This window comes from Felis catus, chromosome B1 (genome assembly GCF_018350175.1).
Source record: "Felis catus isolate Fca126 chromosome B1, F.catus_Fca126_mat1.0, whole genome shotgun sequence".
Lineage (NCBI taxonomy): Eukaryota > Metazoa > Chordata > Mammalia > Carnivora > Felidae > Felis > Felis catus.
In genome coordinates, this window is record NC_058371.1 from 51,502,836 (window position 1) to 51,529,911 (window position 27,076).

General features: G+C 47.4%; 1 protein-coding gene across 12 annotated transcripts in view; it reads right to left on the reverse strand.

The window, feature by feature from the left end:
• Positions 1-8,642: 8,642 nt before the first annotated feature.
• The window catches only part of RP1L1 (RP1 like 1), a 66,428-nt gene continuing 47,994 nt past the window's right edge, over positions 8,643-27,076 (reverse strand). For 6 of the 12 annotated variants that reach the window (XM_045055646.1, XM_019828657.2, XM_045055642.1 and 3 more), the window contains 4 exons: positions 25,020-25,135; positions 21,673-22,300; positions 15,850-15,991; positions 8,643-14,610 (listed from right to left, as the gene is read on the reverse strand). In XM_045055646.1, coding sequence (XP_044911581.1) covers positions 9,455-14,610; positions 15,850-15,991; positions 21,673-22,281 — 5,907 coding nt within the window. In that variant the 5' untranslated portion in view covers positions 22,282-22,300; positions 25,020-25,135 and the 3' untranslated portion in view covers positions 8,643-9,454. Of the gene's footprint in view, positions 14,611-15,849; positions 15,992-19,295; positions 19,677-21,672; positions 22,301-23,965; positions 24,522-25,019; positions 25,136-27,076 lie in introns of those variants that run through there. The other 6 variants (XM_045055647.1, XM_045055645.1, XM_019828660.2 and 3 more) reach the window with 4 other exon arrangements.

Below are 27,076 nucleotides of genomic sequence, written 5' to 3' on the forward strand. Positions count from 1 at the left end.
CCAGGACTAGAAGTTAGGTGCAGCAGGAAGAACATCTTTATGGTCAGAGTACATGGCCTCAGGCAGAAACACCTGGAATAGAGAAGACCACAGTCCCCATGGTGGCCTGGCCCCCATGCCCCAGGAACCCAGGGGTCCTGCTCATCCTGGCTTCTCTCTGTCGTGTCACCATCTACTCCCCAGCACAACATTATCCCTCACCTCTCTTATATTCCCGGTCACTCCTTCCTGGATCTGTGGTGTGGGGCCCTGATGGCTGGGTGGTCTTTGAGCCAGGGCCAGCCTTGAGCTGCCAGATGGGCTGGCTCAAGCCTGGTCCTCCTTGAAGCATGAGGAGAGACTGCTTCCCATTGGCCAAAGCTCCATCCTATGTCTTTGAAAGTGCCTGAGGAGGTTCAAAATCTCCACGCCCATCCTCCTCCATTGTAATGAGTCTCTTTTGTCTTCCAGAACAGCCGTCTCTCAGGTCACACTGGCCTGGGAGTCATCAGAGCCCCCTCCTCTCTCAGCTCCTTCTCTGCCCTATACCCACTACCCACAGAGCACCCCACACACATACCACATGACTCCCTATGGTTCTTCCTAATTGCTGTCACCCCCATCCTCCAGTCCCCTGATTCCCAGTCTCAGCTCATGGGCTCACTTACCCCATCCTGGCTCCAGTCCTTTCGGCCTAGAAGTACCTATCCCACCACTGCCATGAGTCAAACTAACACATGCAACCTGGCCTTTTTGGTGCCATAGTTGCTCTTGAGGCCATTCCTGTTGTACCTCCCAGTTTTCTCAATTACCATCTGAGTTTTCTGCTGTTGCTGCCCCATTGGCCACACAGAGTAGAAACACTGCTCTGTTATTCCACACTTAGATGTTAAGAGGGCAGCACTGCTAATCGATAAACCCCAGGGAGGGGCCACACAGTCAGGTGCAGGGAGGGGGCACATCAGGCTCACCAGTTTCATCTCTGCATCCTCAGCAGCTGGCACATGGCCTGGCATGAATCAGCTGCTCAACACATGTTGGGTGAAAGAACTAACAAATGTCAATCATCCTGGTGTGTAGTGTGCTCTAAAATGCTGGTGTAAGTAATGCAGGAAAATTCCATTATAATGAGTCTTTGTGATGCTGCTGTGACATCCAGTTGCAATGAACCCATTGGCAGAAAATCATAACCTCCATCTGCAAGACCAGGATGAACCAGACACCATCTACTTTCATAGTAGGGGCAAAGAAAGGAGCCCTAAGCCCAGGAGGGAATAAAGTCATTTTATCCTGTAGATGTTTTAGCTCCTTACCCCTATCCTTTAAAGTCAGAACTTTTTACGGGTTTATTCAGGTATGCATTTGGGAAGTTCAGGTGTGCTTGGAAAGCTGAGGTCAAAGAGGGGAAAAAGGATAATTGCTCCTTGATCACAAAACAAAGGAGCTATAAAGCATTTTCTTTACCCCTGGGTCCCCAACATTTTCTGGAACTGCCTGTCTTGTCAGAACCTGTCTCCCATAGGGCAAGAAAAAGCTCACCATGCTGGGGCAGAACAAAAGAGGATGTGGGGCTTAGCCTTTTCCAAGAAAATGAATCACTTTTCAAGTCTTACCTTTCCCATCATTCCATCCATTGAACCCAATGGATGAGTATCTGTCCCTGGGTTTGTCCTTTCCCGGAACAACTATGATTGATGGAGCATTGAAAGGTCACCCAGTTCATCCCTTTGCCTTGAGGCAGGGTGCTCCCAAGCCAGTCTGGAATGTTAGCAGTGATCTCATTCTTTATGGGATAGAGTGGGAAGAGTCAGAAGTCAAGAGAGGGATGTTCATCCACTCTTAGCGCCCCCCCCCCCATGCTTCTGATGAAGCCACTGTGTTTGTGGACTTCAGTCTCCACAACTGTAAAATGCAGCAATAATAATACCTGTGGCAGTCAATGTGAGTCTACCCATCTTTGTGAGGGACTGGCCCACATGTTGCAAGATGTTCAGCATCCTGGCCCTGCACCCTAAACTTCACTAGTGCCCCCAGTCATTGTCACTAACAAAAGCATTCAGTGCTTTTCCAAGGCTGTCCACCTTTGGAAAACCATAGGTTCCCTGTTCCTTATCAGGGACAGGCCTGATGAATGGGGCTGTCAGGGAGGCTATGAAGAGGGTGAGCCCTAGGGTTGGGAGACATCAGCTGGGACAAGATGAGACAACCTGGAAGGTTCAGCCCAGCAGACCAAGGCAGGACTACAACATGGCCAGAGGTGCAGCTCAGCAGAGTGTGGCCATGCTGGCCTGCCTCCATACTGAGGCTGCAAGGAAAGATGGTGGAGCTTGAAGCCCAGCCTAGGGGATGTGAGGCAAGAGGATGCTCAGAGCATGGAGTTCAGAGCTGGACTGTGTGGAAGAGGGAGCCCACGCTTGAGAGATTCAGATTCGAGTTCAAATCACAACTCCCACATCTACCAGCCATATGTCCTTGGCAACTCACCTCTGAACCCATTTCTTCATCCACAAAGTGGCAATACAACAGCCTTGTAGGGTTGTGGCAAGGATTAAAGGTGAGAATGTACATAAAAACCTCTTCCTGATACACATTAGGAGTGCACTAAGAGATCCCAGATTATTTGGGGAGAGGGGGAAGTTGTACCTCCAGAAAGAACGTACCCTCCATCAAAAGGGGCCCCAGACAGAGCTGAATTCCCAAGGCACTGCTGAAAGACAGCAGTCCGGTTACCAGAATGCAGACCTAGAGCAGACCCAATTAATCCAAGGGCTGCTTCAGTGCCTCTGCGAAAATGTCAGGGCTGTCCAGCAGCTGAGGGATTCAAGTCGCCTCCACTATGGGGCTGTATACATGACCATACTCTCTCTGTTCACTCATGCTTGACTCCAGAGACCCTGACTATTCACCATTCACCATTCACTATTCACCATTCAAACCCATATCTGACTTCTCTGTTCCTTTTCTCCTGTCATCACCTCCACCTGGAGTGCCCTTCTCTTCACCTCTCTACACTAGAGCTCATCCCTCAAGATCCAGAACAAGTGTCAGTGTCCTCCTGGTGCTTTTCTGGACAGCCCAGCTGGAAAGGACGCTTGCTCATGTCAAGTGTCCATAATATTTTACCCACATGGGGTTCTCCTCCAACTGCACTGTGACAGCCTCTATTTTAGGGGAAGCTCCCTCACCCTTCAAATAAAAATGCCTTAGGTTGTTTTTCTTTGACCAAATAGATGACTCTTCTGAATAAAAAGAACAAAATGGTGGTGAAACAACTGAAGGTTTTTATTGACAACTTTTGGTTGAGTTGGCACCACCATGCTAATTGCTTTGTTTGTTCTCTCTGAACCATCTCAACAACTGCAGGAAGGGAGTACTATTATTTCCTCAATTTTCACATGAAGGAGGTTAAGTAAATGGTGACTGATTGTGGAGGTGATATGAGAGCCCCTCAGTCCACCACTAGAGCCTATACCACTAACCACTGTGCTCTGCCATTTCTCTGGTGCTGCTCTCCTTGCAAGGAGAGTCCAGACTAGGATGTGCTGTGGTCACAATCCTGGGAAAAGCAAATAAGAAGAAAATGGCCTTCTCCCAAAGCTTTAGCAAACTATTTTAGTAAAAGCATAAGATTTCTCCAAGTTGTTGACCAAAAGGCCTTTGATCTGTGATCTGTGGCATAATTTGTGAGCAGTCAGGAACATCATTCTGGGTGATGAGAGACTCTTGCCTAGCTATAACTGAAAGCAACATGGTGCCCTGTTAGATAGGGGATGGTGGCCATGGTGAGGATAAACTTGAGTGGAGCAAGGTGAGAAATGGGGACACCCTCTTTGAAGACAAATGGTAGTAATGGTGAGGACTGAATAACCAGGCCTGGGGAGTTTTAATAGAATAAAGAGAGAGAACTTGATGGGATTAATAGAAGAAGAGATAAATCTAGTATGGATAATGGTTGTGCCATGGGCATGGCGGGGGAGAGATAGTCTAAGATGGGTGGTAGTGGTACCATGGGCACAGTGGGGGAGAGATGTGTCTAGGATGGGTGGTGATAGTACCATGAGGGTGGCAGGGGAGATGTGAGTCTAGGATGGATGGTAGAGGTGTCATGGTGTGGCTGGGGAGAGAATTGTCTAGGATAGATGGATATGGTGCCAGGTCTGAGCATGTGGTGAAAGGAAAAAGCTGAGAAAGAGAGATGAGTTCTGCTCTGAATGTGTTGCTCCTGAGGAAAATGTAGGGGCTGGAAGCCCGGCGAAATATGGGGTTTGATGATTTGGAAGTCATCAGCCCAAAAGTTGGAGCAGAAACAGCAAAAGTGAGTGAGATCATCCAGGGAGATGAAGGGGGGAGAAGTCCAGTGGACTTCTCCAGTTCACATGCAAGCCATGGAGAAAGCACCAGAGCTGGACTAGCGGGGGACCATGAGGATGAGACATTGTCATGAGCCAGGGGAGCATCATTAGGAGAGTGGGCCCTACCAGTCAGGAAGTTGATGACTAAAAAGTACTACGTTGTTTGGAAAACAGGCCACTAGCTGTGATTTCAGGGTCAAGAGTGAGGTGCTAGACAGTGAGTTGAGATGGGAGGGGGGTATAGATGAAAGTGGGGGAGGAATAGCAGCTGGGGCTATGGTGAAGCTCCTGACCTGTGGGGGCTTTGATCAGTCTTCTCATCAACAAACTTGACACCTTGGGTTATGATCACCTCCAAACCAAATCTAAAAATTTAAAACCCAGGAGGCTCTGGGATAGGACTCGGTAGACCCCACGAGGAATGAAGGCACAGGTAAGGGTGTTATAAGTGCCTCTGGGGTGAGTGTGTGGAAGCAATGGGAGAGTGGAGCCTCCAGAGGAGGAGCATCAGGAGGCAGTCACCCTCTCCCCCTGGATGCTGGGGCTCAACACAAATGCTGGGAATGGTTGCTGCACAGAAGTTTAGAGACCCGAGGCTGATTACCTTGGGAAGCCAGGTCTGGGTGGCTCTAGTGGAAGTCACAAAACAAATGTGGGTCACTTGGCCTGGAGTAGTGAGAAGGCATGAACGTGGGGACCTTTGCTGCCCAGGTCTGCGTCTGCCCCAGGTGAGGACTGTTGACAATCAGGGAGCCACGGGCTGCCAGCTGTGCCTCTGGATCCTGGGGATGGGTGGGACGACCAGCAGAGGGAGATTTCTCTTTACCCACCCTAACTGCTTCTCCAGAGAGGGAGGCAGACAAAGGTTGCTGTGACTTACCCACACTGTCCCCTGGGCAGACTACATAATGAGAGAGAAACTGTGTGGGGGTGGGGTTGGGGAGCTGGTAAGGCTGGGGAGAGGTGCTCAGCCTCTCTGAGGAAACCCAGTTCTGATGGGATGGCCAGACCACAGAATGTAGGAGTCAACTCAGTGGGAGTGGTGGGAGGCGGGTATGTGGGGTTTCTTCCAGGGGTTTGTTAAAATGCATATTCCTGAATCCCACCTCAGATACACTGAATCAGAGTTTTCTGAGTAGAACTGTCCATTTTAATGAAGCTCTCTAGGTGGAATCCCTGGTCTATGATTTCTTTGGAAATCTTTCAGGATGTGTCCCTTTCCAAGCTGCACTTGCCTGGAGAGTTTTGCAGAGGAAGATCAGGTTACTTCTCCCCTGAACACCTTAGAAGGGTCCTTCTGGACATATAGCCTGGGTCTCAGGTACAGACTCAGATGCATGGAATTGGGGAGCAGAAGGTGGGTGGCTGGGTGGGCCTGCAGGTGACATGAGCACAGGTCTGGGTGACAAGGGAGTGGGCTTGCTGCTTGTCACCTTCCTCTGCAGGGCCTCTCTCAGCTCTGGGAAAGAGGAGTCTGAAGTGAGATATGGCATCTGGTCTCAGCATGGCCACTTACCCTGCTGTGTGATTTAGGCTATTCCCTTTTTCAGGTTTTCTCACCTGGAAAAAGGAAGTTGGACTAAATCAGTGATGAGCCACCTGACTGAACATTGTATACATCTGAGAGCTTGACAACATAGCAGTGCTAGAGCTCTAGCCAAGACTGATAAAGTCAGAATCTCTGGGCAAAGGACCTGGACATGGAGGTCTTTGGCTCCCAGCCACTGAAAGGCTGTCTTTTGAGCTGGAGCCTCTGATCCCCATCAGCTAGCCACAAGGATAGAAAGGAGAGTTTGGTTTCTTTTTACTATTGCCCACTTGTCTCTCCAACTTACTTCAAGGAGAAATCCCTAGATGGAAATGTTTGCATTACCACTGAGACTATAAGGACTTTGGCATCACTTTGAGTGATGAATGAATCAAGTTTGGAATCAGGGATTTGGACTAAGACTACAGGAATGCCAACATTTTCCCAAGGTGCTAAATGTCAGAGGCCTGAGCCAGGCTGTGCAATACAGTTGTTATAGAGCAGGGGTAGGGAGGAAGAGACACAAATATCCCCAATTTAGGTGATGGCCCTGAATTCTTTATCTCCAAGTCAGAAGAAAACACAGAGTTTTCCATTAACAGCGATTTTTTAAATGTAAAGGGCAGAAATATTTGGGAGCTTAAAGCAGATGAGGTTGTAACTAAAAGGAAAATCCCATGGAGAGATAACTTTCCAGTTTAACTCTTAGCTTTATGAAACCAGCTTATCTCTAGCTCCTGATATCTATATATACGCAGAACATTCCTAAGGACATAATGCAATCAGTTGAGCAAATCAATCCCATCTAATTTACTTTTCTAAGTCTTAACTATTTTGCAGTAAGTTCATCCAACAAAGTGTTGATCACCTTTAGTTGAGTTATTTATTTATAGGGTCTGAATCAAAATGAAGAAAGTATGATACAATGGAAAAAAGACAGGGACTTTAGACTCTGAAACATCTGTGTTTAAATCTTGGCTTTTCCCCTAACTAGCTGTGTGAGCTTAGAGAAGTTTTAAGCCTTCTCTGCGCTGGTTACCTCATTTGTGAAAAGGGGATGACAGTGTGGTCTTGCCTACTTCACAGACAAGTTGGAAAGAATATACGGGGTCACATATGTCTAATATGGTAACCGACACATAATAGGCACTGAAAATGTAGCAATGCTAATGAAAATATTGATATTTTCCCAACATGAGAGTGTAACAAAGTTTCATATGCTACCTCATTTACTTCTTAACAATGCAGTGAGGAAAACATTACTTTCACAGATGTTGAAACTGAGGTGCCATCCCTGGGACTAGAGCCTATATAGGTCATAGAACTCCAAGTCCTGTGCTCCTTCCATTGCATTCTGGTGATTAGAGACAGACAATGACACTTCAATGAAGTTCCAGGTCAGTGAATGCCAAGATGGCTGTCTCTCATTTGGGGAGGTCAGATTAGGAATCAGAAAGGTTGGAACATCTCTTAGGGGATGACTGGGGACCTCAAGTCACAGAAAGATATGCATGATGTATGCGTCATGTCAACTAATAGCAACAAGTTCCAGACAACCTTGCACATCACCGTATTTAAACTAAGCTCACAATACAATCTGTTCCACTGAGGGCTCCTGGCTAGGACACCAGTGCATGTAGGTGTGTGTGTATGTATATATATTTCTAATGTAAAAACTTCAAAGAATCATCTTCACAGAAAATTTTACAACACATCAAATTTTATTAAGAATATCTCCAGCACTCAGAAGCAGAATAGATGACTACAGGTGTGAGGACACAGCCCATACCCAACATTCGCTTATTTTTTATTTTTTTACTTATTTTTAAAAATTGTTTACTTTAGAGAGAGAAAGTGAGTGGGGAAGGAGCTGAGAGAGAGGGAGAGAGAATCGTAAACAGACTCCATGCTGCCAGCACAGAGCCTGATGCAGGGCTTGATCCCATGAACCATGAGATCATGACCTGAGCCAAAATCAAGAGTTGGATGCTCAACCTACTGAGCCACCCAGGCACCCCTTTTACTTATTTTTATTTTTTATTATTTTTGTTATTAATATTTACATTTAAACAACCAGGGGAAAGTTCCATTTTAGTAATTCTGAATACACAAAATGGTCCTGTATGAGTGGAACACTGATGAAAACCAGTCAAAGAAAGTCTGCCTCATCAGGCAGCTCCCCACTCAGACAGGGCCCCATCCTAGGCTTGCTGTGGAAGGATACAAAGAAAGGGCATTTTTTAAATCTCAAAAATGATGAATAGAATGTTAAAAAAAAAATTGTAAAGGGCACAAGTAAATCAATTTCTCAAAAAAAAAAAAAAGCTAGGATCCCAGTTGAAAATGGGTAAAAGGCATACACATAAAATTTATATGCAAATAGCTTTTTAATAAACATAGAAAACTCTTTAATCTCACTAGCAATCAAACACATCAAAAATAGTACCACATTAAAATCAGGTACCATTTTTTGCCCATAAAATTAGCAAAAGAGTTCTCATCTTTAATGGCTATACCAAACACTGATGAGTGAGTGGTGGGTCGGGTGATGCTTATTAGTACAGACCTTTAGAGAAGCAATTTGGCAGCAAGATATCAAACCCTCAAAAATGCTGGTAGTTTTGGCTAATTCCATGCCTGGAATCTATTCTAGAGAAATCATCCACAGTTCAGGAGGGAAAAGGTTAAGAAAAAACATGAAACCTATCTAAATGGTCCATGCTAGGGAAAGGAAATGGTGAAGTATTTTATATTTGCATAATAAATTATTTAGGCATTAAAAATAGTTTTATGAAAAAATAGTTTTATTAAGATTTTGAGATAAATACAGGAAATTCTTATACTGTTAAGTCAAAAAAAAAGGAGCATATAATGATGAGCTCAATTATCAAATGGTTAGGGAAAAAAGGGGAAGGAGCTGTATCAAAATGCTAACATGAGTCAACTCTGAGTGATGGAACTGTGGGTGACTACTTTTCTTTCTTCCTGCTGTTTTTGCATTTTCTGTATTTTTCCATTACCAATATATATATTCATGAATATATATATACATACGAATTAAGGAAATACACTTGGACTTTTGGGCTGAGAACAAACTTTGTCCAATGACCCTGAATTTATTCATTTTTTCCAAGTATTCACATCTGCAGAGTCGCCAAATACATTCAAGATTAGAAAAAAGCACCTCAAAGTCAAATGAGGTGAATGCCAAGAGAGGCCAAGGAGAAAAATAACTGGAGATCAATAGGCAAAAGAATGAGAGCAAAAAACAAACACATAAACAAAATGCTCCTGGAACATTTCCAGTCAGGTCCATCTTCTTGGACTCAAACAGGAAAATGGAAGAGTCCAGTGGCCCTCAGGTAACACGGCAGGTCTGAGATAAGCCTTCTTCACAACGTGCATGGGATTGGCCAGGGAGGCCTTGGGAAGCTCCAGAATTTAGAACCCAGGGACACCGTGGTACGACCATGTCCTTGGCAAGCCCTGATCGTTCTCCATGATCTCTGTGCATCTGTAGGGGACCCAGCCACGCTCAGATTTGTAGACAAACTGCTAATAAAAACAGACTTGTGACCACCTTGCAGCTGGATCTCTAGAAATCTAAGTCATCTCGGCCAAAGCCATCTGTCTTGTCCTTGGTGAGGTTTTTAGACCTCATTTCTGTGAAAGAGAGACTTTCAACTACATTCTCAGCTTCTAGGCCAGAGGCCTCACCTACCTCCTGCTCTGGAGTCCTTGGGCCCAAGGGTGCCACTTCTTGCTCAGAAGTGGAGCTTTCCGGATACATGCCTGTGACTTTTCTCTCTGGACTGGGGATTCCCTTGGACTCATCTTCGATGCTCCTCATGTCTCCATTCGAAGGCTTTTCTTCAGAGCCTTTCTGAGAGAGCTGAGAGCAATTTCCCAGAGAAAAGGTGCTAGAGGCGGCAAGGCCTGCTTTCCAGCCTGACCTTTGGCAGGGGGTGTCTCCATCTGGGGTAGGGAGCATTGCTGGCTTCCCCTCTTGGTCTGGGCTGCTGTTTCCAGAAGTTTCACCTTGTTGGCCCTGTACCCAGACAACTTGTGAGCTACCTTCTTTCTCACCTTGATCTCCTCCCCCTGACTCTAGCTTCCTGTCTCCCTCTGTAGTTACAGCACCATCATTCTGTCCCTCTGGACTTTGGTCACCTTCTCCCCAGGCTTCACCTTCCAAACTGCCCTCAGTTCTAGAGCCCTTCTCTGTGTTTTCATCCTTCTCACCAAAGCCCTGCTCCTCCCTGCCCACTCCCTCGAAGACACTGCCTTGCCCGGGATCTGTTTTCTCTTCTCCATTCTGAGCAACTTCACCCTCCTCTCCCACTTGGGGGTCTCCATCCCTGCCAAGGCTCTGGCTGCTCTCATCCTCACCCCCCTCCTCTGTCCCAGGATCCTGGCCTAACCCCAGCTCCAGGCCTCCATTGTCAATAGTCCCTATCCCTGAGGCGTCCCCCTGGAGAAGCTCCATCTCTCTCTTCTCTGGGACTGTCTCTGCTGCCTCCCCATTAGCACACCCTCCTTTCTTCTTTTGCAGAATGTGCTGCAGGTCAAAGGCCTTTTTGATGGGTGCACTGGTTACCCCCTTTGTGTCTTTCGGGGATGTAGGGATCACTTTCTTTCTCATGCAGGCCTCACAGGGACAAAACTCCTCCCCCTCAGGCTCCCCAACCAGCCAGGTCCCCAGGGCTCCATGGAGGGTTGGCACATCCTCCACAGGGAAGGACAGGAGCCCCTGGCTTCGAGCCTGCTCAGAGAAAGCCGAGAGGTTGCGCAGGTCCCGGAGACGACGCCTGCGCTGCTCTGTCTGCAAGGACATCTCCCACCTGAGGGCTTCCCTCGCTGGCCCTGGCATCCTCCCTGCTGCCCGGCTCTGGATCTTGTGGAGTTCTTTCTCAGTGCTATCCTGGAGCCGCTGGCCCACGTCCTGCTGTAACTCTGCCACCATTTGGTCCAGAAGGTCATTGCTCTGCAGGCTCCAGCGGGCTCGGATCTCGGCTGTGGCTCTGGCAAGGTCAGCCATGAAGGCTTTCTCCATCCTCTTTAACAACTTGGTCACCCAGAGGATGTCAGGGTCCAGGGACACTCTGCAGGCTGTAGAAGAGCTCTTCTCCCCAGGCCCCTGCAAGAACTTGGTCTGGGTTTGCTCATGGCTTGTCTCAGTTGTTTGGGGTGGCTTCTCCAAGCCAGGCTCATTGTTGGGGCCGCTATGACTTTCGCTGGCATCTGGATCCCTCCTGCTGGGGCTCCTAGGGGGCTCTGGTGGTTTCTCTCTTGTCCCTGGAGGGCAAAGTGTGGTGGAGACAGGGTCTTCTCCTGCTTCCTCTTCCTGCACACTCTTATCTTCCTGTGCACCTTCCCCATCGTCAGAGTCAGCCTCTGACAATTCTTGTCCCATAACTCTTCCCTCTTCTGGAGATCCTTGGACACCCTCTCTTGGCAGTTCTGCTATTTCTTTTTCTTCTTCAACTTTCTCTAGTTGTACCCCCTCTTCTTGCATTGCGTTTTCAACTACTTGATCCAGGTTACTGCCCAGCACCTGCTCCCCACTGTTTCTTTCTGCCTTGTCTTTCCTGGTGGCACAAGCCCATTCTTGGGAGTTTGAAGAGGCTGTAGAAACACTGGACTGTTGCTTTTCTGGATCCTCTTGGTTCTTGGAGGTTCTAGAATCAGGCCTCTGGGAGGGGATTTTCAAGGGCAGCTCTATCCTCTCAGGGACCAGGGCGCTGTCCATGACACAGGGTCCACTGCCCTCCCCTGAGCCTCCGGAGCCGCTGCCAACATCCACACCAGATGAGGACGTTGGTGTGAAGTCCTCAGTCATGACATGGGACCTGAGGCCTGGCAGAGCCTTGCACCAGCCAAGCTCCCAGAGGCCAGAATCCAGCTCGCCTTGCCTATAGCCACACCCTGGCCACAGAGCCTGGAAGGTGCTCAGGAGCTCCTGGTACCGAGGAGACTCTGTGAACCTCACTTTGTCAGTAGGAGACCTAAGGTCTTCATCAAAGAAGTGGAGCCCAGCAAGACAGGTGATAAGGGCCCGGGCAGAGTGGCTAAGCCTCCTGCCCACTGCACTGGACACCTCAGGCAGGCTGCTGGGCCGGCCCTGCTTGGAGCCCATCAGCACCTTCATGATCTGTATGGAGGCAGAGACCTTGTGAGGAAGCACACACTGACCCACACCACAGTCCACAGCCGTTCCTTTGCCTGATCCAGTCTCCCTGGGGACTTCTGAAACTCTGCTACAAGGATGGCCCTCTCCTGACTTGGAATGAGCATCACTAGTCACTGGGAGGGCTCCATCTGATTCTGCTTTCTCACTGGTGGCCCCTTCATGGGACAGTTGTCTGGCCAGAACTGGCTCCCCTAGACCTTCCTGGGAATGTTTGTCAGCATTGTCCTCCTTGGGGCCTTCTGGATCACCCCCCACCACAACTGTACTCTCATCCACCGTCTCACATTTCATGGGTATGGGCTCCTCCGGGATGTTGCTCAGCCATTCACGGACCACAGCGTCTGGTGAGGCTCGGGGTAGGGCACCCAGCATCATTCTGCCATCTTCCTCTTGCTCCTCCAGGCTTTCCCCTCCACCAGCAACCTTCCCCTGTAACATTCTCCCAGACCTGGGACCACAGCTAGAGCTGCCCTTTCTCAAGGCTTTGACTGCTTTCCCCATGGCCCCTGACTGAGACCCCGGGGGCCGTGGGGGCCGTGCATCTAGCTTTTCCTCCTCCAGCTTTCTCCCTTCTGGCCCCCAGTCAGCACCAAGGCTACTGCTGCCTGAAGGGTGTTTCTTGACAAAAGGCCATGTCCTCGGGGGGGTGGGACAGTACCTGCTGCATACCAAGGAGACCTCAGAGGAGGGCCCCTGGCTGCCTGATGGCTGGGAGGTCTGTAGGGTCTTAGTGTTATCACTGGGGGTCTCATGGAACAGGGGTGTGCTGATTGGTGAGCAGCAGCAGTCTCGGTGGGCTCCTGGCATCCCTCCCTCAGGCTCTCCAACTGGTGGAACTAAAGGCCAGGAAGGCTTGGGAAGGTCATTCCCTGCCTTTTTGTCCAGGCCATCAGCTTGGATGCTCAAAGGGTCTGATGTGTTGGAAGGTGAGGGAGCTGGTGACCGTGCCCTGAGCTCAGAGTGACCTTCAGTCTCAGCAGAGGGAGAGTATGGGGGATAGAAATTGGAAGTACAGTCAGAATTGCTCACAGGGGTCATGAGAGCACTGCTAATCCCCTGTACATCCTGGGAATGAAGAGAGGCAGAGGAGGGGGGCCCTGCGTCCCAGGAAGCCTGGTTCCTGGCACTAGGTGAGCTTCCAGAAAGGTGTGGTGCTGGGTTATCTGGGCAGGCCCTGCCTCCACTAGAAGGCCCCGGCACTTGCCTGGGAACAGCTGAGTCAAGCGGGCAGTGGATGTCCCTTCGGTTGGGGTGCTGCCTGGGGTGGCCTATCCGGGCCCCTCGGCTGTGGCTGGAAATGCTGGGAGAGGACACAGCCCTGGATCTGCCCTTCTGCTTTCTTCTGCCTGGGACTGAGGCACAGGCAGAAGGCAGAGAACAGCTTTCTGCAGTATCCCCAGAGCCAGATTGATCTGAAACCAGGGGCGATCCCATCCCAGACCTACCCCTAGTCTGGGGGCACCTGGAACCCTGTCTACTTTCCTCTGCCTGTGAGTCCTTGTTCCTCAAAGATGAGGGACTCACCGTGGGAAGACTGGGGCCTTTCCTCTGAGTGGCCTTTGGCCGGGAAGTAGTCATGACACTTGTCTTGCTTAGGCAGCCCTGGTGCTGCTCACCCATTTCACTGGACTCCTCATGAGACGCAGCACTCCCTGAGGACTCACAAGTAGCACTTGCCGTGCCTCCACTCCGCTGCTTCAGGCGTCTATGGTGCTCTCTGTCCTGCCCTGTTCCCTGTGGACCCGGGTCTTTACTAGTCCTGCACATGTTGCCAGCTTCCCTCCCTGCTTCTCTCTGGGAGGCAGCCCCAGAGGCCGCATGTAGGTCACAGCTGTCCACGCTGCCCTCCAGAGACCTAGAGCAGCAGGAGGAGTTGGGCTCAGAGTCTTTGGGGGGTCTGTCACTGGAGTCAGGGCTGACACTGTCTTTCCTGCTTCGTTTCCTTCCGGTGACCCCTTGGCTCCAGGGCCTCCTGGAATAGGAGTGTTGGGTCAACCTGGATCTCCTCTGAGAGGCCGTCCCCTCTTCCTGGGCAGAGTACAGGGGGTTCATCCATATCTCATATCTAGACCCTGGCTTCCACCGGCCTCGGCCAAGGGCTTTCTCACATCCTGCCTCACAGGTCCCTAGTCCTTGCGCTCCAGGTTCTGAGGAGCCCCCAGGGTGACTCTCACACACACAGTGGAGGGGATCCACCTCCCCCAGAACAGGGACCTCTCCATTGGCTCCCGTGAGGACACTGGCCCTCCCCACCCTCCTGGACCACAGAAGTGCATCCTCGCCAAGTAGGTGGAAACGGACTTTCATCTCTACAGACAGGCTGCCATCCTCATTCATGTGGACCTTTTTCTCAACATCATCACTGGCCACCAATGGGCCAAGCTGGGTGGGCGTGTCCTGAGGATATCTTTCAGAAGGAGGGCCCATCTGGGCGTGATGCAGGGACACTGGGGGGTCACTGAGACCAGACCTCTCCGACAGCAAGGAAAACCGCCGTGGCCGACTGCCCGACCTGGACCTTGAGTGGATCACACTCTGCTTGGCCTTTGGCCCCCAGCTTCCTGGCACATAATAAAAATAAGAAAAAAGAGGAAAGACAGTGAGCTACTAGGGGGAGCTTCAGAGTAAGAGAATAAAGGCTGGTCATGAGCCTTTCATCACCTCAACACCCCTACCACCTCCCAAAACACAAAGTAAGGGCAGAAACCACTCTAGAATGAATATCCAGTCTGAAGTTTGTGAAACAGCAAAGCCTAGTGAGATGAAATTGAAGTCTGAATTCAATCTCAACTCTGCCACTTCCTTACTGTGTAGTTTTTGGCAGAGCCTCTTTACTGAGTTGTAAAATAAGAATAACAGTAGGTTTGTTTTGATGATGCAAGGCAGTGCCTATAAAACTTTCTGTAGACGTTCTAGCACAAAGTAGGTTCTTGGTAGATAGCAGAGTTGGTAGGCAGAGCAGCAGTGCCCAGAGCTAATTCCTGGCCCTGCTCATGCCCACCCCCGACACAGAAAGCAAAATCAATAAGCTGCTGCACAGGTGTCTGACTGGAAACTGTAAAATGCTTTTCAATTATTAAGGGTGATTTATCATCCTAACACTCATCAAGCTTTGGGGTTGATCCATGATTTCAAGGAAAGACCTGGACACACAATAGCAAGTCTTGATAGTCAACCCTGCACCCTAGCCTTGAAAAGAGAAAGAAAGGGAGCCACTGAGAGAAGAAAGAAGGGATACCAATAAAGAATAAAGCCCTTAGTACTTTCTCATTTCATCTCTTGAACTAATGCATGGCAAAAGGAAAAGACTAGTGGGGGCTGAGGCTACAGCCAGAAAAAGAACAGATCTCCCCACTTGAGTCCATCTGGATGGAAGGTTTTTCCAAGCTTTCCTCTTCCATAAGCACCTAATGAGACTGAGGGCTCCTCCAAAAGGGAGGTCTGTGGCTAATAGGTCTTTGTACCTCTAGCACCTGGCATGCAGTGATCACCAAAATCATTATTGTCATTTCTTAACAGATTTTCACAATGGATATTATTTTGTTTATTCACCAAAGATCTCCTAATTCCTGTTTTCTTAAATACCAGACTCCTTTCTCCATACCCCAGTCAAATGTTCAGCCTGATTAAGGTTGATGATGATAATAAAGAGGAAAAGGCAAGAGTTACCCAAAAAAACTAGGATACTCCAAAATTGGGGCCAAAAGGCAGGTTTTTAAAATTATCTGGAAGGGATATCTTCCCAGTCCTACTGAACCACTATCCAGTGAAAAATTGAGGAAACGCCAAAACTAACTCACCAGTTTTATTTCTTGAAGTCTGCCCAGATAAAGTTTCAATCCCATATCTTCTGGAATCTTCCATTGCCAGAGGTTTGAAAGACTCATAACCAGCACATACTAGCACCGAGGGGCTGTGCAGCAGACCGTTCCAAGAGTCCACCTGAAGAAGGAGAGTGTTGAGTTTTAGGAAGCTTAGCTTGCAAAACCCACCTTCTTCCCGAGGAGACATAGGTACCGGAAAAATCCCCTCACACTGGACCTTTCCTGAGGTTTGCACATCTCACTCCAGAATTCTGATTCAAGGAAAGGATCCTATCCACTTGCCATAATATCTCCATAACTAGCTAGGGTCTGAGGTCCTACCACTATGACCTTCCTTTCTACCTACACCCTCTCCCTCCACCTCGAATGAGGCCTGTGGTTTAGGGACTATTCTGGATGTCTCAGGTGGGAAACACTTCAAGAAATCTTTGGCCCACTTCCCTGCTTGCCGTTGCACCCTCCAGAATACGTATTTTTTTAAAACAACCAGAAGGTCCTACATCTTCCCTATGGAGATCTGATTTACTATCTCACTCTTTTCCCACACAGAGTTCTCTCCTGGGTCCTATCTGTGCTTTCCAATATAATCTTGAGGCCATTGCTTCTACCTTCAACCCTTCTGGAGTGGAAAAGGGCAAGGCTGTTCTCTCTACAGGTAGTCATTCTCTTCCAGGCTTCTCCATTGGTTTTCTAGGCTCCTGCCCAGAGGCTTGTGTCATCCCTTCCCACCCACCCCAGGACATCCTGGGCTGGGTACCTATCAGGCAATATTGCATTCCAGGAAACAGGACCCTGCTTTTAGAAAAATCTCACGTGGGCCTGAGGCCCCTGCGTATGTGAGATGTTGCACTATTCATGACATTATATTGTAAGTAGCAGTGTTGGGGTATTTAGTTTCATCTTCAAAGGGCTGTATATGTTCTTTTTTATTTTCTCAAATTAGAAGGGTATGTTCATTAACAAGGAAATGGAAAAAAAAAAGACCTTTTGCATCCTGTCTCCACAAATGACATTAAATTAGCAGTACATCAGATCTTTCAACCTAGTTAATTAGAAGTTTGTTTCAAACTACTGGGTACATTTCTTGGTTGATTTGGAGCTCTAGTCAATCACAAAAATACAAACATGACCCAAGTCTATCAATTTATAGATGTAGTCATGTTTCTAGGAAATCAGACTTTTCTAAGGGGAAACAAATAATTGAGGGCTAAATGATGCTCCCATTCTGGAAAGAGGTTGAGGTTTAGGATCCACACACACAAAAGGAGAGTTATTGAGAGTGTTAATCCAGTTGAGGACCTGAAAACTGAGTTACGACCCAAGCTTGTGCTGGGGAGATACAACATCCTTTTGTTAACAGAAACTCTAATAGTTCTGCAGTAATTCTATATGAAATTACACTAATATTTTTTTCTCTAACTAACTTATGTTTGTACCTCTCCCTCTCACCCTTCCCTCTAACCTGTTGCTAATTGAAAGCAGGGACCTAGACTTATTTCTCTGTGTACTCTGCATGTAGCTCATGCTAGTACATAGCAATGTGCCATAATTTAAAAGTTTTCTTACATGATAACTCTTAAATCATTAATGATGACTATATCATTTGCCAGCCATGCAACCATGAGCAAACTACTTAGCCTCTGTGCCTCAGTTTTCTTACCCATGCAAATAAAAGAATGGCATTAACCTCCTCATGAGTTTGTGTAGATGTCATGTCTTAAATTAGTCAATCTCTATTTTACTCTTTCTGCTATAATTTCCAGTACTGCAGAGCATACAAAGCTCCCTAGACTCCTTTGCAGCTATAATTCTAACCACGAAATAGTTTCCAACAATTAGATGCACTTGTACAAGGTATGGAAAATGACAATGTAGCAGAGGCCATCTTTCTTTTGATTTTGATTGTTGTCACAAGAAAAAAAAAGTCAAAGGTACAAAGGAGCATGTGCAGCTGAGATGGCAAAAGTCACACTCAATGTTCCAGTACCTAGTCACCAGCTTTCTGGATACCAATAGATAGTAGTGGTATATCACCTGCCTGATTCTGGACCACAGCAGTGGTGAGCTGATACTGAACTCAATTATTCTAGTGACAGCCCCCCAAAAACCCACTTGCTTGATTGTGTGAGAGGTATCTACCCAGATAGGTCAATGATGTTCTCGGAACTAGTTCCAGAAATCAAATGTATGCTCCTGCAGCTTCCCAATCTTTAAACACAAAACTCTCTGTGTATAATTTCTTCGTGCTTTCGATACCTACAGAGGTTTTTATTTCCTGTACTGAATCATAGCTGATTAAAAGTGCAGTATCAGAGATTGTTACATGCAATAGACACTCAAGAATGGGAATCTAGGATTAGTTATCTGATTATCTGACATGATTGGGTTTAAAGGCAGTGATAATCTGGTTACAATGGGACACTGGTGGCCTATGGCACAAAGTGATAAAACAGATTCTTGAATGATCACCTCTGATAGTAGAATGTAGTGCTTACTGAGAGCAGGATTTTGACTATCCCTGGCTGCCTTGATAATGATAGCTGAAAGGATTATACAGTAGGCTGACTTCTCTGACTTAAAGAAAATGGCAAGCTTAAGGTCTAAGCTCTCAGTTCTGGGATGGCCAGAGGACCTGGGTGCTTCTACTACTACTGTAAAAGAATCTTTTTCTCTTGTAGTCAAACATCAGATGCAGAAACTGATTCTGCTAGTTGCTGAAATACAAATGAAATGGTTGTTGTATGATCCGTCAAGCCACAAAGCAGGTATGTCAAAGCAGCACTCCATCATCAGGTGGTGGTGACATGTACTATATCAGGCTCCAGATGTTTGCACTGAAGGCATATGTAAATTGCATGAACCACACTCTCAGTTCACTTGCTTCTGCTGCATTGCCATCTCTCCTCCCCACACACCTACAACTTCCTGGGGAAGTTCCCGATGACCAGTTAACTGAAGATGAAAATATTTGATTCTGGCTTTCAGATGGTTTCACAGGGTATGCTGACACAAGTCAAAAATTGACCGCTGCAGCATGACAGATCCACTTAGGGGGGCATTAAGGGCAGTGGTGAAGGAAAGTACAAGGAACAATGTTGTTGATTGGCTACTTTTCATGGAAAGAGCAAGGGAAGGAGGTTCTATGGCAATTTATGGGCAGTGATTAGCAGTTCAATATGAGAATCAGGGACTTGGAAGGAGTAGGACTGGAGGGTTAGTGACAAGGAACTCTGGAGAGGAATTTGTGCCCAGAGAGAGAGAACATTTGTGTCCCATTGTATGCTCACCAGAAGGTTATAATCATGTGGACAAATGACCTGTACAATAGATGTTAGTCATTATCTTCCTCCAACCACCCCAAGTTGTGCTCAATTGGCTCAAACAAAGTGGCAAAGTAAACATGAACTAGAAACATAAACTACCTTATTCATGTGGATCTGACTGCCAACTCTGCTGAGGCTCCAATCTGCCAAGAACAGAGATCCATGCTAAACTTATGCCAAAATACTTGCAATTTGCAACATACCTTGAGGTATTCAGCCAGCCATCTCTTGTGAAGATAATGACACTGAATCCACCCCTCCCCCTCCATGATGGAAATGTGTACTCATTGGAATAGACACTAATTTTGCTTATATATTTTCTTCCTTCCCAACATCCTTCTAGTATCACCATCCTTAGACTTACTAAATACTTACTCATCATTGCCATAATCCATGAAGATTAGTTCTATCCAAAGAACTGATTTTATAGCAAAAAAAGTGAGCCAATGCACTAACACACATTTAATTCACTGTGTAGACATATATACCATTGCGCCAAAGTAGCTATAACTTATAGAACAGTGGATCATTCTACGGGAGGCTCAGTTTGAGCACCAGCTGAAAGGTATCACTTTACGATGTTGAGGCATTGTCTTGCAGGATGTGATACGTGCTCTTGACTGGCAACCAATATACAGTATAGTGCTGTTTCTCCATAGGCAACAGATGCCTGGGAATTAAAGGTGAGAATGAGAGCAGTTCCTCTCACTGTTACACCTATGACCTAACTGAAAATATTTTGTTTCCCATCCCAACAACTTCAGGCTCTGCTAGTTTGGAAGTCCCTGGATCTAAGGGGAAATGTTCCAACCAGGAGACACAACAGTGAGTCAGTGAAGTTGAAAGTTGAGACAGCGCAGTTGAAAGTTTAAAGGATCCCTTACCTGGCCATATGGTGATTCTTGCAACAATGAACCACAAGGCAACAAGGGGGTTTCTGTGTTGAATGGGATGATTGATTCTGATTATCAAGGGGAAATAGGGCTGCTGTAATGCAATAGGATCAGGGAAAAGTCATCTATTGCTCAAGGAATTCCTTGGGTGCTTTCTGTAGCTGTCATATTCAGTGGTAAAAGTTAACCCAGAAGCTCATGAAGAACCTCCAAGGGCTCAGAGTCCACAGGAAAGATACAGCACATGCTAGCAAATAGTAAATGCACCATAATTTAGATTGTAGAAATGGTTCAGTCACTCTACCACATCCATAACCACATTAAGCTGAGGTGCTGGCAGAGGTCAGAGGGAACACACAAAATGGACAGTAGAAGGAAACCTAATACCATCAATGGCCTTGCAGTAGATAACCTGGTTTACTTCACAGCTTTGGTAGGTGTGAAACAATTTTCTATGTTTTGCCTTTGCCTCCATCTGGCACTTTATACAAGGTATTTTGGTGGTTGTGGACTTGATAGCTAAATCTCAACACAGAGGCTACAAGGTGGGCTTGTGCCCAGAGGATGGATGGTACAGTTCTAATGTGATCCTGATGTGACTCGGAGTTGGGGAGGAAGTGCATATGTTCTGACTGTAGGAAGGACAGCTACATTCTTAGGTGAGAACCTGCTGCTGTAGATGCTGCTTATAAATTTAAGTAGTGGTAGAGTAGTATATACAGGTGTTAAATAGTGATAGGAGTGGATTATGGGGAGACTGTGGATTAGATCAATCCACCTCCTTCCCCCATCACGCCCACCTACAGTGCACATTTATGTTCTGCAAAATCTGGAAAGGCAAAAATTACATTCACTAGCCTTCTTTAAAGTTAGGACTGTATGAAGATTGGGTTCTCCATCAATTAGATGTACTTGATCAAGTCTGGGAAAGCAAGTGAGACAGACACTATCTCTTCTTGATTCTTGTTGTTGTTGCAAAGCAAATGTGTGGGTACCAGACGGCTACAGTAGCCCAGACAGCAGTGTCTGGACTCGGCACCCCAGTGTTCCTGCATGTCAATAATGTCAACATGCAGCTGTGGCAGTTTCCTGATCCCAGCTTCACAAACTTGGCTGCCACTGCAGAGAAGTACTCTTCAATTCAATAATCACAGTAGCTTCAAGCAGGGTAGTAGCTTCCTGCAGACCAGCTCAGAGCTCATGCCTCCAATTGTTCAAAGATTTGGAAATCCCCTGATGCCCTGTATTAGATTGCTTTCTGCTAAAGGTACTTTGAGTAGTTTTCATGTTTTGCACTGAATTCTCACCGAAATAGGTGGGATTGGATAACAGAAGGATTGGATGAGGAAATAATAAAAATGTGTAAGGCCTGGTGTCTGGCACTTACTAAGTGCTCACTAAATGGTAGCCAGAATATAAATAATAATTGCTTGTTTAACTGACTGCATGTTTCTATTCACCTTTAATTAATAGCAGGGTAATCTGTGCTTCATTTTAAGGGATAAATTCCCCATTCCATCAAAGTATTTCGATCTGAGGGCCAAAGAACTTTTTAGAGGAAATATCATACCCAGACAGCCTACCTTTTCTCCACTGGTAGTATACACCTGTTTCACAGGAAAGTGCAGAAGATCTGAGGCTTTGCTGAGAAAGGCCGTCAGATTCCTTGTATTTCTGTGACTGAGAACCACTGTCTTCTGGAACCTAGGGTCCCCATTCTTAATCAGCATTATCCTCCTTGGGACCTTAGGACCCTTGCAGGAAGAGGATGTTCCTGGCGCCTCACCCCGGCTTTCGAATTCCCTTGACTGCTGAGCAGATGAGGTTCCCCCTTGTGGCCAGCCTGGTCCACTGGGTGTTTTGGGGGGCTTCTTATCAGAGCAGAGGTAGCAGCCACCATCTTCCAGCTGTTCCAGGGCACTGAGGCCATGCAGGCCCCGGGGCGTAGTGACAGAGCGCACCCCAAAAGAGAGAGGCATGCGCTGAGAGAGCTCATCCATCAGAGCACCGAAGCTCTTGAAAGCACGCTGGTCAACAGCCAGGCGAACCCCAGCAAACCGGGGATCCCCTCTCTTGAGGAAGGTTATCTTCTTGGCTGGTGTGATCTGGGTGACAGAGGGAGTCCGGGCCACAGAAGGCAGTAGGCACTCCCGGTGGCTCGGGGCCTGGGCATCTCTCAGGGTGCTGTTCATGGCGTGGAGGTCCAGGCAGCTGAAAGGGATTAGAGGAAGAGGAGAGTCAGAGAGAAACCTGCGAGAGTTTGCATTTCTCTCTCCTTTTTAGAGAGGCGCCTCCTGGCCATCCCAAATTTGTTCCACTCGGCTACATAGAAGCTGGTTAACCCATTTTGACAGGAATAGAAGGAAGGCCAAAGGTTTGGCACCAGACAGATACGAATTCAAATCCCAACTCCCCACTTAATACCCAGGAGGTTAATGACATAATCTTCATCTTGGTGGATCTCACCTCTAAGATGAAGCCATGTTCACTCTGCATAGTGACTATAATGATTAACTGAGTTTACACATACAGAACACCTGGCATAGAGTAAGCATCAATAAATTCTTCTTCCTTTCCTTCCTCTTGCTGTTTCTCTTACCCTCTTCTACCACCTTGAACTCCTTTAATACTTTAGAGCTTGTCTCCTAAAGAGGTGGGTAAATAAAGAGAAGACCATATAACACAGGCATAAGAACATGGGACGGGCATTCAGGAGACTTGGGTACCTTGCCTGCTCTCTCAGTGCAAGGTTTTGTGTGTAACCCTGGAGGGATTCCCAGAAATCTGGATTCACATCTTCTAGGTACCAGGTGAGCAGAATCCCTTGGTCACAAACCACTCGGAGATGGGAGGGTAGACAAGGAGACTTGTAGCCCAAAGAGGATGCCACCGTGTCTTTTCTTTATTATATGGTAATGTTTGCATTAATGTAAAAAGAATGTCCCCCTCCTTGCATCCCTCCAAAGTCTTTGGAAGATGTGTAATAAACCCTATGGGAGAATACCCCAGCCCACTTCCATCGATGTGGAAGATTGGTGGCTTAGCCTAGCTTTGACAGGATCAAGCTCATTTGTCAAACTGTTCATTTCTATTCCCACCTCAGGGGAACCCCCATTGTCTTGCCCTGGACCCTTGGAAAAGCCTCCCACAGGCTCTTCCTGTCCAGATCACCCTGCTCTGTTCTGTGCACCTGCCGGTCAAGTTGTCCTAAAACCTAGTTTTTACCTAGACATTTCCTATGCTCCAAATCCTTCAATTGATTCCCCAGTGTCTGAAAAAGAAGTTTGGGCCATTTACCCCCACAATTAAAGGGCTTCTCAGGCTTGCTTCTGGCTGCCCCTTGAGCCTCAGCTCCTGTTTCTTTCCTGCAGGAATTCTCCACTCCATCAGGCTGCCTGGCTCAGAGGCTCTCCCTGCATGGCAGCCCCTATCCTTCTGCACCCTGCCTTGGCTTACCTCCTTTGTGGAGCCTGCACCAGATCCCTAGTCTGGGGCAACCTCCATTTTCAGTATATCTCCCCCCGATATTTCCAATATTCTGGGCCTGTATCCCTTCTGACCAAGTACCCCAAGCCTGGGAGGCAAATCTGTACTGCCCAGGGCTCCAAGCCCCATGCTTGACACAGATCAGGGGCCCAGGAAATACATACCAATTAATAACACCCATATTTCACAGAACTCATAACAACGCTCAATCCTGTCAGTAAACTGATACTTGATGAATCATGACCAAGTGAGGAGTCTTCCCTGCTTCCACGTGGTTCAGACCATAGCAGGATCCTCATAAATGTGCACACGGCAAGTAAACATGATCTTCCCTGCTGCAGCCATTAATCCTACTTACGGCTCAGTGGTGCCCCCATCTCCCTTTCTTACCTTTACTCTCTATCCGCATTCATCTTAGGGAAAGAACTCTTCTCTCATTTTCAAAATCTTGGAGCACAAAGAGGCCTTTTAATCCACTCTCATCTCTGGTACAAACTTTGTAATTAGGTTCTTCAAACTCCTCCCTCCCAGCTAATCCCTTTAAGCTGCTTTCTTAGGCCTCCCACTAACATCCCTGCAGTGGTCATAAGCTGTTACCCAGGCATGTCTTCCTGCAGGACTAACTTTTCTTCCTACTTGATTTCCATTTTCGCTTATGATAATGCACATCCTTCTTGGCCCTTACGAAGGGACTGAGAGAGGGGCAAGGAGGGTCACCGTGTCCCCCAGCGTCACCATGTCCCCAAGGTCAGTGTTCTCCGCTGTCACTGCATTCTTCAATGTCACCACGTCCCCCAGCATTGCCACGTTCCCCAGCATTCTGCTGCCTCCAAGGGCTTTTCTGCTTCTTGCAGCCTATTTCTGGGCAGAGAGAGCCTCTCTGGAAACCTCTGAGACAGCAACTCTGCAGTGAAAAGGGGAGCCTTCAAGCAGAACCTGGCCTGCAGCACAGGCAAAGACCCTTCTGTCACTCCTTGAGGACCCAGGCAAAAGCTTAACATTGCAACATATGCTCAAGTGGCTGACTGCCCCTTTCTTCTGGCATTCTTCTAGAAAATAACATCTTTTTGAGTTAGAATTCTCAATATCCAACTAGGTTTTTGAAATAAAAAGAGAAATGGATCCTAAGTACCGAAGATCAGGCTAGCAGCAGTCACAGTTCACCATGAAGGCTCCTTCCCAGCATGAGACCAAGCACACATGAGACCAAGAAGCTGAGGGAACTTACTGGTCATCCCCTGCTGAATGTACCTGCACTCAAATAACTGGCAAGATGCTGCATATACATAAACACACACACACACACAGACGTACACACACATGTGCATGCACACATATACAGGCACATGTTAGAAAAAAAATTTAGGACCCAGGAGAATGAGCTGAAGGACCCAGGGTGGCCTAGATATGTGGACTATGAAAGGTGAGGGCATATATGACTCACACTGCTCCTCGCAGGAAGGTGAGGCAACTGCTTGCTTTCCAGCCTCATTGATTGAAACAAACAGGTTCAACTTCATCTCTTGGCAAGTCTCTGAGAAGCATGACCTTCTCTTGCAGCTACGGGGAAGGGAGAAGCAAATCGATTTTCCTTTTCAAGGAGGCTTAATGAACTTTTGATTCATTCACCTTCAAAACAACCTGGCCATACCAGGTTATTCATTCATTCAACCACCCATTCCTTCACTCATATGTGTACCCATCAAAGATTTCTGAGCATCTAGTGGGTACCAGGGTCCATGTTGGGTCCTGGAAATATGAAGATTGCAGCGACATTTCATGAACCTTCAAAAAGTTCACATTTTAGTGTGACAAGCAAGGACATCATTAAAATGTAACATAAAAAATGTTCTGAGATATATAGATATAGATATATTATACACAGGGTGTGACCAAAAGCAGATTAAGAGGAACAGCAAATCAGGGAAGATTTCCTGACAGAGGTGACATGCAGCCTCCTTAGTTGAGACCTAAAGGACAATTTAAGGATTAACCAGAGAAGGAAGAAGTTAGGACCAGCATGACAAATAGATATGGCCTTGGTGCCAATTCTGAACAACCAGGTGGGCAGGTGGAAGGACTGGAGGAAAGGTGTCCAGGCTTCCTGTGTGTTGCAATCAGCTAGCAATGTTGCCATAGCATCAAGGCAGAGATGGGCCAGAGAAGTACCAGACACTTGCCGTCCCTGCTCTGCTCAGGGCATTTGGGATGGGGGAGTATGTGCAAAGTTGCAGCAGAGGGAGAAAGCTTGGGCATTCGAGAAGAGCCTTCGAGGATGTCATCCTAATATTTTAACGTTTATTTATTTTTGGGACAGAGAGAGACAGAGCATGAACGGGGGAGGGGCAGAGAGAGAGGGAGACACAGAATCGGAAACAGGCTCCAGGCTCTGAGCCATCAGCCCAGAGCCCGACGCGGGGCTCGAACTCACGGACCGCGAGATCGTGACCTGGCTGAAGTCGGACGCTTAACCGACTGCGCCACCCAGGCGCCCCCATCCTAATATTTTAGAAAGACCCCTCTGGCAACAGTAGGGAGAATGGGGCCTGGGAGAGCAGGACGGTAATTGGTGAGTGAAGGTCAATTGCTGTGGACTGATTCCGCAGAGGCTGAGAAGGCACCAGAGGGACTGGTGACCAACAGGCGGGCTGTGGAGGGCACTGCAAGGGAGGACGAGGTCCTGCGTGGCACTGGGGGTTCAGGCTCAGGGACTTGGGTGGGAGGTGGCACTGTCTACTCATCCAGCGAAGTTGCAGAGGGAAGAGCAGTTTTGGAGGAAGGGGTGAAGGGGCGGTGGGAAGGGTCATCCTCTGGACGGGAGCAGGTGCACCGCCCAGGAGTGCATCTGACATGGCTTTATTTAGGGAGCCGGTGGATGCCCCGTGAGGATAAAGCGGCACAGACACAACTCTGGCACCAGGTACCTCAACAGCAGAACCCAAAGTCCCCTTCCGCTGAAGCTTAAGAGGCCAAAAGTGGCAAAAGCAAACTCAGGTTCCCTACGTTAGATCTAAGAACAAGTAAGTGAAGAAAAGGAGGACAGTATCCCAGTCTGGCAAAAATAGTGGGGAAATAAGAAGCAGGTGTCATTGCAGGCCAAGGTGACCAACTGTTCCAGCTTACCGGGGACATCTTGCCTAGTTTTATTTTTTTTTAATGTTTTATTTCGAGAGTGAGAGCAAACGAGCAGAGGAGGTGCAAACCCTGACCATTCAGAATCCCGTAATAAATACATCCCATGCAACATTCTGCCAACACCATCCCCTAAAAAGAGGGAAATCCCACAGGGTTTTTTTTTTTCTTCCCATGCTGTTCTTTCTACTTGAAATGCTTTTCATCTATATTTACCAAGTTAAATGTCATTTACCTTTTAATATTTTTTTAAGTTTATTCATTCATTGTGAGAGGGGGGATAGGCAGAGAGAGAGAGAGACAGAGAGAGAGAGAGAGAGAGAGAATCCCAAGCAAGCTCCACACTGAAGAGCTTGACATGGGGTTCAA